The sequence below is a fragment of the Lonchura striata genome, chromosome 1, assembly GCF_046129695.1.
Source record: "Lonchura striata isolate bLonStr1 chromosome 1, bLonStr1.mat, whole genome shotgun sequence".
Lineage (NCBI taxonomy): Eukaryota > Metazoa > Chordata > Aves > Passeriformes > Estrildidae > Lonchura > Lonchura striata.
This window is the reverse complement of record NC_134603.1, coordinates 83961669-83974075: the sequence shown is the minus strand read 5'-3', so window position 1 is coordinate 83974075 and position 12407 is coordinate 83961669. Positions and strand designations below refer to the sequence as shown.

Genomic DNA, 12407 nt, shown 5'->3' with positions numbered 1-12407 from the left:
TGGCTACAAGAAGAATTCCTCCTCAGAAGAGGAGATACTGAAATAGTCAACTCAACATTTTTATTAACTTTATGGTTTCTGAGTTTAAAAATTTAATTTTACCTACCACTTCAATTACAAAATACCTATCTTTAAGTGTCTTACTGCTTTTTTTTTTTTTTTCCATTAGGCTCTAGCAGCTTTCTTGGACTAGGACTGACTCACTTCATACTATACTCATGCAAGTGTAACTGCATTAAGTTCAGCGAAGTTATTTTTTAGTTTACACTGGTTGTAGAGGACCTACCTAATGTGAGTCACTTGATAATCTCTTAAGCATGAAAAATACCCCTACTTTGTTCTAATTTTTTTTTTTTTAGTGTAAGCTAAATATAAACTTCTGAATAATACATTCCACAGCGAGTAACAGGAATTGAATGGATGTGGCAGTCTGAGCATGACATGTGCATTGAGAAAAGAAACTGAACGTACACAGATTTGGTAATATCAATATGCCTCTTTTCAGGCATGAGCACAGGATGGCTCACAGATGTGGAAATCTGTAACATTACCTCCTTTAAATCTGTCTCATTTTTTATATCCTGGGAAAGAGATATAGCTTGGGTTGGTTAAAAAAAAAATGAAAATTCCCTTGGGTTTGACTGGAAGTGTGCCTGTTCCTAGGTTTATTCTAGAGCATCTGCTAAAAGCAATTTCATAGACTCTCCTGGGGACATAAATCAAGATATCTTGTCCAACATATATATTTTTTAACAAACAAACAAACTCCTTATAATAAAACAACCTCAAAAAACAAACAAACAAAAAAGCCCGGAAACCAAACCAAACCTAAATCTAGCCCCCTCCAGTTTCCTCGTGTTAATGCACACATGGTTGCTGATTCAAGCCAGTCTCTGATGGTGCCCGTGGTATTAAAGAAGTAATTTCTAATTCCTTTGTTTCCAGTGGTCTCTTTTAATGGAAGGCATGTCTAAGTGGTGGTTTGTAACCATGAAGAAGATAGATGTTGACACTGTGTTTCCAAAAACAAGTTGAATATTCTATCCACGAAAAGTTATGTGCTATCAACACCATTTTTTAATAATGTGGCGAGTAGCATTGTTAGACCTTGTTTTTTGAGATGTTGGAAGTTCAAGCATACAGAATTTTTTTTTCTGGATATCAGAATTTGCTGATGGTGTTTCTTTTAAAGCATGTGCATGCAGTAATGATACTGAATATTTAAACAAATGTTCCTCTAGTTATATTCTCATCAAGTGTAAATTGCAAATTCAGTCACTGCTTGGAAAAGCAGTCACTAATTTGGTGCATGTAAAATTTATTTGTGATTGGACTGCAGGTGTGGTAACAATAACAACAATAAAAAACTGTGTATAAGTTTTTAAAAATTTCTATGACTTAGGAAAATTCTTTTTTTCCTAATACTGTCATCTGTGATAGGACAGCTTTCTAATCTATTAAAAGTATTCTTAAATGAAAGGAACACTAAAGGTGTAAATTATCAGAAAAATCATGCTATTAATCAAAAGTAAACAACACCCTAAGACTGGAGTTAATGAATTTTATCTTTGCTCAAATGTCTGAAAGAGAAACACTTTTAACATTATATGAAAGTCACTAACCAATAGTGAAATTAGTAAAATTAGTAAAGTAAAAAAAGTAAAAGTAAAATTAGTTTTGACAGTGTTGGAATGAACCATAACAGCATCTCAGGGTAAAGAATAAACTTGCAAATAATTTCATTTTAAAACTTCAACAAATTTATATTTCTTGGAAATAAAATCTTCTAATTAGTGTGCATTAGACTGGCCAATCAGATGGGCTATTTTTCAGCAGATTTTTTTTGTCAGAAAACATAATGAAGGTCTTTATTTGTCAGAGTATAAAGTTCCTAATGTACAGTAATCCAAACAAAAGCTCTACTTTTCATCTTCCTGTAATGAAAATGAAAAAATCTCATAGAATAAGATTTGTCCAGTTGCATTTCTGCTTTTATGTGTCAACATTCTTAACATCAGTAAGCTACAAACTTGATACTGCTATGAATATTTTCTCTTTTACTCCTCTGCATAATTTCAAGTTTAAATAAGTAATTCTTCACACAGTAAATTGTAAATGAAATATTTTTTCAAGTAGTTATTTAGTATGTTTGTGATTCCAACATGGTCAGAATATAGAAGTGGGTACAACCACAAGTACAATTTGTAAAGATATTTGTTGGATGAAACATTTTACAGTGAGGAGACATTATCCATGGCTCTTGTTAAGTAGAAAATAGCACTACATTCCATTTTGCCATGTTTCTTATTTGTAAAGAAAGTTACTCCTTGTTTGGCTTTTTTTAGGCCCACCCTAGCTACAATTTTCCATGTACAGTGCTAACAGAAATGAAAGAAGTAAACTCGATGCTAATAGCCATACATCTATTTTAACAATATTACCTACACATTGAAAGTGATGGGAATGTCTGTTAATATATTGCTAAATAACAGGGCACACCTCATCACAGTCCACATTGAAAATTGTTTTGGTCACTACTTGTGAAGTTTAAATATCATTAATTTTACTTTAGAACATAAAAGCAGAGCTGAGTTCAAGTAAATTAATGCCATGTTTTGCCAGCCTCTGTGCAAAGCCTTTGGAGACAGCTGCAGAAACAGCAGCTCACAGACAACATACAATGCTGATACACCCCTGCAGGTAACTGTACAGCCACACAGACAGCTATGCAGAAAGGCGTATATTGCCGTTTTGTGTATTGCCTTACTATGTGCGTTGACAGCCTGTGTCATTACCTGCTGTTGAAGACAAAATCCACCATGATAAGACAAGTAAGAGGTTTACAGCCTTTCCTGTAACTGAAGCGGTGTAAGAACGGGGGCAGAGAAGTCCTATATGCTTATCTGCTCTTGCCATTCCTAGTCCTGGGTTAAGGTCTCAAAATAGGTGCAACAAAGTGAAGCTCTGTGATGTGGTATCTGGAATTTGTTGGAGTAGAGAACTTGCTAGGATCTAGACTTCCTTTTTAGAGAGAGACTGCTCTAAAAACACTGGGGTTTTCCACTGAGTGACCACAGAGAATCTGGTTGGATACATTTCATTACTCCATGTTAATGGGATCTTCACAGATCTTATCTTACTTATATGGCGTATGAGAGACATAAATGTTACAACTAGTAAATACAAGTACATTTCTGACACTTGGACTTCCTGTTAAGTCATTTAGAATAAGAATTTTTTCTTTTGTAGTTGCAACAACACTTTCTCACAAGAAAGGGTAGTATGTGCATACAAGCAAACACAAGTTTTTCTTCTGAATTTAGTAGCAACCACCAATGAGGTTAGTAGAAGGGAATGGCTACATCAGGTTTGGGACAATCTTATGGGAGAAGTGACTTCACTGAATTGCTCCTGATTTCTAACTTTCTCCTTTTTCCTTCTTGCCTGTGAAGACTTCTCATCTCAGTTGTATTTTGTTCTTTTCCTGCAGGAGAAAATATAAGAAAACATCACAGAGGTAAGAGTAAAACACAGAGGAGTGGAAGGCATTTGTGAGTAATTTCTCTATTTTTTTTTTAGGGGGTTTGAAAAAGGATTTTCCTATTACCAGGTTGGTGGTTCTCTTTTTTTTTTTTTCCCCTGGGGAAATGCCAGTCTACTGATTTTTTCCCACTTTGAAGGACAATCTTGTGCTGCTGCTGCTCCAAATCTCCTTTGCTGCTAATGGTAGTCTTCCCCTCTGATGTTAGTGGTAATTCTCTATGAGCAAGGACAGAAATATTTGTCACTGAAGGTGAAATCCTAACATCACACCATTTCTTCTGCAAGATCTACTGGCTCTAACTTGTATTGTTTGTTTATTCTATAATAACAAAACGAATTGCAGACTTGTAGAGTTACTAATAATCTGTGCCATTGCAGTAGATTGAAGGAAAATGTGAATCCTCTTGATTAAGAGTCCATCTTATAGCCTTCAGATGTACTTATCTTACTGCTTCCTTGTAGGTGGCAGGCTCAATGGAGGTCTTTGACAGATAAATTTGCTTGCTTTGGAACCCTTGAGCATGCTGGCAATTAAGCCAATGTTATGTCTTGATTGGCTAAGGTGTCATAGGCACCACTTCTGTTTCCTGTAACCCTTTGCTGAAGATTATTCTCTAACGCAGCAATGACAGGACAGGCTATATGCATGCTTGTGTGTCACAGCCACAAGAAACTGAAGTGTGGTGGCTTGAGTCTTGGACAAGATGAGTTTAAGCTATGAGAGTTTAGTAAAATATACTGATTTGGATATTTCTGTAGTGATCTGTGTAAGAGGGCATTGGATAATATGAGACACAAGAACAGGAGAAGGTAAATATGCTCCTAGGTTTTTTTCTAAATATGGGGCTGCCACTGTAGTTTTGTTTGCAGGTCTACTTTTCTCCCTATTTCCCTTGCTGCTGCAATGATTATTAATTAATTATGAACATTTATCTGGCCTCAGGTCTTCAGCTTCTGCAACAAGATTGTTTCCAGAATGAATACAATGTGAATGAATACACATTCCAGAGTGAATACACAAACACACTGTGTTTGTGTGTATTTGTGAATGCCTTGGACTGCTTGCATTGTCAAAATATTGCATTGAGTACTGTGCCTTATTTCGGTATCTTTTCTGTGTGCATAACTGTGACAATAGCAAGGTTTGTATTCAGCATCTCTTTTCTATGGGAGACTTTCTGTAAGCCTCAGAAGAGAGATGTAAGTATGTTCTTTGAGTCCAATACCCTCTTGTATTGATGATCTACATAGACTACAATATGTCAGTTTGTTTAAACATAGCATTACAGGGATAAGTTTTGTGCCCAGTGGGATTCTGAACTTTCTGGTTTTTCTCGTACTGTTACACATGCCAGCTGCCTGCCTGATGGTGTGCATCCTTGCAGCAATTTTGCAAATGGACTTGCATGACCTTCTGATGTCTAAAATGATGTGAGCTCTGCAGGGACTGGCATATGGCAACTGCTGAGCAGCTGCTCCTGATAACCTTGCCCAGTGAGTGCTGACTGCTGGCCCAGAGGGCTCTGTAGCACCACAAGCTAACTGTTATTTATGTCTAGGAACCACACATTGGCATCACCTAGGGAAACCTAGATGGCTGGTAAGATTCTGCCTTGAATTTTCCACCTGCTGAGTGATTAAATATGATACTAAATGGAAAATTGTACATACTGCCACCTGGTGCAAAAGTGTAACATCCAGCAAAAAGAAGTGGTAGGAGAGCAGCTCACTTAAAGTCTGGTTTTAACTAACACCTGTTGAGCTAGTAATTCCAGCAATGTGCATAAACTAAAGACTTAAGTCATGTTTCCAACTTCATTTCTCACATTCAGGTTTTCTTTTTGCCTTTGATATGTTTTTCAAAACAATCATTGTGCTTCCTACATCACTGATCTCTGAGGGTCTCTGATAGCTGAACTGAAATTATCTATTGCTTGCTTTTACATCTTCCTTTTGTTTCTATTTGGAGAGTGTTATCACATAAGAATGCCTACATATAGTAGCAGCAGCTATATAGGAGAAACGGTGCTGTCCTTTGTACATTGCAGTTAGTGTAAAGAAACAGTTGCCTCTGAATGAAGACCTGTTGGGTAGGAAAATCAAATACATGTAATAAAATAAATGAGGTACATAAGAAAATGTAATGAGAAAGAGCTGAGGTAAAATTTGAGCCATCCTAAAGGTGTAATTAGAAATGCCAGACTGTGACTTTTACATTGATTATTCTGTTAATCATTGATCTGTTTATCATTGAGTTGACTTGAATGTTTTTGTAACAATAATATATTGGTATGATTTTTGTTATAAACTTCAAAATATCTAGACTTATAAATTTATAAACTATCTAGACAACCCTAACTTCACTAGTCGCAACCTGAATTGCATCTGAACTACTGAATATGATGTAGAGTAATCACAGCAATACCAGAGAAGTGGTATATTCAATCTAAACTCAAGTCATTTTATCATTCTACTGTCTAGCTCCCTTTGGTAAGTGAACAGTAGCTCACTATGCAGTGAGGGGAGAGGTAGTCAGAAAGAGGAAGAATGAGACAGGAAGCCAAAGCTCTGAATTTCCAGCACCTGAGCACCTCAGTCATGTTTGATTTGATTGTTGAGACTCCCAGTTGTCCTGAAGACTGACAGCTGTGGGCTGTCTTATATTTATAGGAGCTACTCAGCACCTACAGATTCCTGGAACATTAGAAGGGAAAAGGAAAATTTCAAGTTGGCAATCTCCTCCTAACCTAGGTTCATCCTCTTGCGTGAATTCAGCTAGTGCAGGCAATTTGGCACTTCTAAAGACTCACTAAAGTCCAATTTATTGTGAAAAAATTTGTCAGATAAATAATCTGTGTTAATTTACGTGGCATAAATTTTCCTCCATTATAGTCCACCATCATGCATTTTTATTCCATCAGTAACACAGAATTGCATGTGTTGTTCTTTTCATTTAGCTTTATGTTGATTAACTGCACAGTTGAATTTTCTATTAAGATGCAAATGCCTATTTTACGGTGACCTTACTTTAGACAAAAGCCAAGAAAGAGCAGTCCTGATATTTGACCCACCCATCATAGTAGAAAAGAAAATGTTAAAGGAGAAGCCACTGCTCAAACATTCTCACACCCTTCAGGGAGTTACATACACATACCACCCCAAACTTAAATGGCAAGGCCCAGAGTCCCTTTGCAGCAGGCAGCTCTATAGAGCTGTGTGTGCTTCTTTTGATTCCTTGCTCACACACACACACACACTTTCAGGTGTGCTTCCTCCTTCTTCAGGCTCACCAGTAGGTTTCCTGCAGCAAGTCAGCTCAAGCTGGGTGCCTCCAGAGAGGGGTGCAGAACATAGAAATCCATGGAAAATTATACCCTTATGACTTAGCATGTCTTGAATGCATTTCTCAGTCCAATAGTGGGTTTTGTTTTGGGTTTTTCTAACATCTTACTGAGTTATTTCTCAAGTGTCCTGCATCTTCTCCTGGTGGCTCTAGTTTCCTTATCTTCCAATTTGTGATTCTTGCACACCTGGTCACTGGTAGAGCCTAGGAAATGAAAAAGCCCTAGACATAGGGTAAAGAGTACTTAGCAATTACTGAAACATCGTATTATTTATATTCTTCTCATACTAAAGCAAAGACACAGCACAATAGCACCTACTAGAAAAATAACATAGAATATTAACTATTTCAGCTGAAAGTGTATCTAGATGTAACTTCACAGCTTGTAGCCTAAATCCAGCTACTCAGGCTAAGAAGGCTAAATCCACACTGTATTATAATTGTGTGTAATTAATTCTACTTCAAATGTACTTATGCTAAAGAAGTGGTATGTCTCAGCAGGAAATGTGAACAAAGGGTCTTTGAAATATGACTTTGAAAAAAGTCCCTGAAAAAAAGCATACTAGCACCCTAGGGTCCTGCAAATTACTAAAGTGGTTTCTTCAAAAAAAGATTGTACTCTGATTAAGAGAGGTTGACACCTGATACAAACCACATGGCCAGAATATTAAGACCTCCCTAATCTTCAGCAGGATTTTGTTTTATCTACTTCAGACAATAATGCAAGGAAACTCATAAGCTATCTTTTCCATCCATTTCCCCTTTTCTTATTCTTTCTCATCTAAGTATGTGGTTCTTAGTTCCAGTTTGCTTCAGCATTTAGTTAATATGTTTATGGAGAAATGTGTTTATGCCAGTGTAGGGCACAAGAGATGAAACCATAAATGTAACGGTGTTACTTACAAAATAAGTGGAAAAGTATATTTCCCCCCCAAATTTAGTTAGTAATTATCAGGACTGATTATGCTGATACCTCTGTAGGTTAAAACAATCCACTGTCACTTTTGAAATATTGTCTTGCATGTCTCATTCTAAGTAATCTTTAAGTTTTGGCATTTACTTCCTGTGAGGAAAATTCTGTGCTGGGATTAATCTCATCTTTTAGTGCTTTGTTGTGTTCTCTCAAAGCAGATTGTCTGAGTAAGGACATTATCAAAGAATGAGTAAAGTTTCAAGGGACCACAGTGTGTCATCTGGCCCAACTTACCTGCTCAAGCAGGGTCATCTTAGACTATATGTTAGAGGAGTGTATCCAGATGGTTCTTCAATATCTTCTACAAGGGAGACTCCACCCCCTCTCTGGTCAATCTATTGCAGTGTGTGGTCACCCACACAGTGAAGTTTTTCCTCATACACAAGCGGATAGGTAGTTCATTGATTTTTTTTTTTTCCATCAAGCATTTATAGGGTATGAACTATAGCAACTTCTTGGCAATTTTCAGTACTGGGTTATTATAGAAATCTGGTCATTTAAATTACCCTAAAATTAAACATTTCCACAACTAATTCAGACCTCCTATATCTTAGCTGTGTCTCAAAATTGCTTCGGATTGATAAGGAGTTGTTTTAATCCTCCACTTTGATTTAGCAGGCAGACATTGGGGAGGAGCGGGAGGTAAGGAGGAAAGAGGTAGAAAGAACAAAATTGTTAGTAACCGACATTGTCTTGACAATTAATATGTGAACAAGCTTTTAGCTGGGGACATCCTCAGAGGGTGGGTGATGTAAACCGAAGTGCTGCATAAGTTTCCAGCCTTCAAAACCTCTCACTTCTTACATGTGTGTCTCTCTTACAAATTATGAAGGGTGAATCCTAAAGCATTTTATTAAAAAATATATCAAATGCAAGGGATAAGACATCTTTGCTGAGACATTTGCCCTATCTACTGGCAATAGGACATTTTCTCAAGTGAAATTTCTCCCTTGTAGTATGAATTACATTTGAACCGTATACTGGTTTTGGCTGGGATATAATTAATTTTCTTCTTAGTAGATGGTACAGTCCTGTGTTTTGGATTTAGTATGAGAACAACGTTGATAACACGCTGATGTTTTAATTATTCCTAAGTAGGGCTACCTTTAAACAAGGACTTTTCAGTTTCCCATGCTCTGGCAATGAGGAGGTCCACCAAAGCCTGTGAAGGAGCAGAGCCAGGATAGCTGATACAAACGGGCCAAATTGATATTCCATACCACAGAACATGATGGTTTATATACAAATGTGAAGGAGTTAGCCAGGAGCTGCTGATCACTGCTTGGTTGTGGGCTTGACATCAGTCCATTGCTGATGAACAATAACATTCCTTATTTCTCTTGGGTGTTATTTCTTTATTTCTTGCTCTTATTTTAATTTTATTATTATTTCATCTTGTTTCAATTAGTAAAGTGCTCTTATCTCAATCTACAGCTTTTACCTTTATTATAATTCTGCTCCTCATCCCACTGAAAGGGTCAAGAGTAAAGAGAGTGGGTGAGCATCTGTGTAGTACTTAAGTTGTCAGCTGGGGTTAAACCATAACCAGCCACTAATAAACCTTATCAAATTAGGGAAAACTGTAAACTCTCTGCCCTCATTTCCACATCATAAAATCTATTGGTTCGATTTCTACTGATTTAACTCTGTGTTTTCTTTGAAACATTGACAATAGACTATTCAAGTATTTTCTTCCTCCCAACAAATGCATTTTGCTTGCCCTGTTGTCTTGCCTATTTTGAGATGATAACTTGAGGATGGAATTTACTTTAATTAGATGACAGGTAAATAAGTTTTTTGTGTGATTTCTACATAGATACTGCACTCTAAGCTAAAGGATTTATCACCGTTTTCATATTAAGGTGAAAATATCTATGAGAGTCTCTTCTGAAAACATTGTCAGACCCATGCTGAGTGCCATGCCATCTCCATAACCACAGGGTGGCATGGCTAATAATGTATTTTGATAGATTGGCTTCCAAAAGAATGGAAAATAAGCCTTAACTAGAAACAAGTATTTGGGCTTCCTTTATGTGTGCATTAGTGTAAAAAGGAATCACACATTAAAATACTTAATACATGTTTCAGTAAGCACCACCACAGAAGAGAGTAAGAAGCAATTTACTGCAGTTTTTATCTGGTATATCTCCTTTCCTCAATCCCATCCATCTACTGATTTATTAGAAGAGATGCAGACCCTATTACAGAATTTCATGTGTACATTTCCAGGGTTTGAATTCCTATTATGCTCCAATGGATGATGATGATAGATTTTCATCATGCAGAAGATTAATTGTTCTTCTGAAGAGAAGAAGGTTCTCAAGTAGAAACTTCCATTTTTTATATACTTACCTGCACATGTTATGCTTGACAAGGGCTTCATCAAATGTCTCAGGTGCATATAAATTAATTGTGGATGATATGTTTGACCATACTCAAAGATGTGCCTAACTGTGTGGATGTAAAAGTGGGTGCATGCACAACAGGTACATTATAGATGCATCTAGATTATTAAAACTGATCCTAAGATTTCAGGAGTAATAATTGATACATTCTTTTCCAAAATGTGGTGTGGATTTTTCTGTGTTGTAGGTTTTTTTTTTCCCCTTTCAGTCAGGATTTGTGAATATGGTACAGAAGTGCTTTGTTTTCTCATGAGGGCAGGGTTTTGAGCATCTGGGCCTCCAATGCCTGATCAGAAAACTTTTCTATTGCTAGTGTTTTTAACAATTATTACTACTTATTGCTAATAATTCTGATTCATAGAATACTTAAATCCACATTCCCCCTCACCTAGCTACAATCATATCTTCAGAGAGGATATATAACAATTGTCTGAACATAATAGAAGTGCTGTAGTTAAAATCATTGTGTTATCGCTGAGGTTATTATTGCTCTTAACATATACAGGTTACTTATTTCTGAGCTGCTGTGCAACACATACAGATTTAGTGTGAATGTAATTAAGGTTCAAACTTTGGAACCTGACATGACTAATATTTACATAAACCAAGTTTTCAGCTTATTTTAATTCCTGTCTTGTTTAATAAGCTATTTTTAAAAGAGGAAAAAATATTTCTGTTCTCTTAAGTTTGTTGTCAGAAACAATGCTTCATGCAGTACAGACAGTACTCTTTGGACTTGTTGAGCAGTAATACATTCTAGGCTGTTATACCATTTTCTTAATACATTCTAGGCTGTTATACCATTTTCTTATCAGGCTGTTTTTCAGAGTCTGACATGTTAGTAGTAGCGTGGATAGGATGAAAGTTGTTCTTTCCTGGATTGTTACTTGTTCTTTCTGGGAAAATTCACTGCAGATAGCAGTTACTTTGATTTTTAATGAAAAAGAGAGTAAAATTTTAATAAGTGAAAGATGCTGACATTTCAACAAATCCATACATGGAATCTATCTATTCTGATTTCTTTTTCTGCCAAAGGCTGGTTTAAATTTCTAGGCTTTTTTTCCCCTTGCACTATCAAAACAGATACTATTATAACTGAGTTTCACATAAACTGGTAATTCCCCTGGAGGTTTTTCAGCTTTCTAATAACATTTATTCAAATTCCAGTGATACTGACTTAGGATTTCTTCTCCACTTCTGTCTTTTAATGAAGAAAGAAATGCTTATCTGCTACTGACTGCAAGAATTCTGAGATCCACACCCCAGAACAGAGATGGTCCTGCAATTTACATCTTGTGGTTTTGTGAAAGAAGTCATTGGCATTGGAGCATCTGGTTAAGCCCTGCAAAGTGCAATGGCATGTTGATTTTCATGGGAGTACTCAAGGAACGTTTAGGTGCAGAGACTAAGCTATTTTACAAATTCATTGTAGGTCATGACTAAGCAGAGTGATGGAAAAAAATTTTGGACTACAAATGCTGTGTTATGTATAGATGAAGAAATGAGATTGATTTCCTGGGAAGCCAGTCCAACACCTTTTGGTAGAAGCTGTACATGTTCTGAAAAGCAATTAACTTGTAGCTGCTTTTCTTGTTAGTCTGGCTAAGCCACACAAATGGTTGTACTTCACCTTTCAAATTGCAGTTGCAATTCTTTGTTTCTTTCACCTGGCAATACTGTGGATGTTTTCAGATTGTAGTGACAAAGTCTCCTTCTGTAAGTTTCTGCACTAATAAACAGTCACAGCATCACAGAAACGCACAATGAAGTTGAAAGGGACCACAGTGGGTCATCTGGCCCAACCTCCCTGCTCAAACAGGGTCATTGTAGAGTACATAGCAAAGGATTGTGTCCAGATGGTTCTTCAGTATCTTCTGCAAGGGAGACTTCACACCCTCTCTGGTCAGTCTATTGCAGTGTGTGGTCACCCACACAAAGAAGTTCTTCCTCATATGCTGGTGCAACTTCCTGTGCATCAGTTTCTGCCCATTACCTCTAGTCTTGCTGCTTGTCACCACCAAGAAGAATCTGGTTCTACTCTCTTCATCCCTTCCCTTCAGATACTTATAGACATTGATAAAGTCCCCTCTCAGTTGTCTCATCTTGAGGCTTATGAGGCTCATCTCCCTCATACTATCCATCT

General features: G+C 36.8%; 1 protein-coding gene across 1 annotated transcript in view; it reads left to right on the top strand.

The window, feature by feature from the left end:
• PDE1C (phosphodiesterase 1C) overlaps positions 1-12407 on the top strand; it is a 175106-nt gene that overhangs the window by 16835 nt on the left and 145864 nt on the right. The window contains exon 2 of the mRNA XM_021540500.3: positions 3491-3517. Within this exon, the coding sequence (XP_021396175.2) occupies positions 3491-3517 (27 nt within the window). The remainder of the gene's footprint in view (positions 1-3490; positions 3518-12407) is intronic.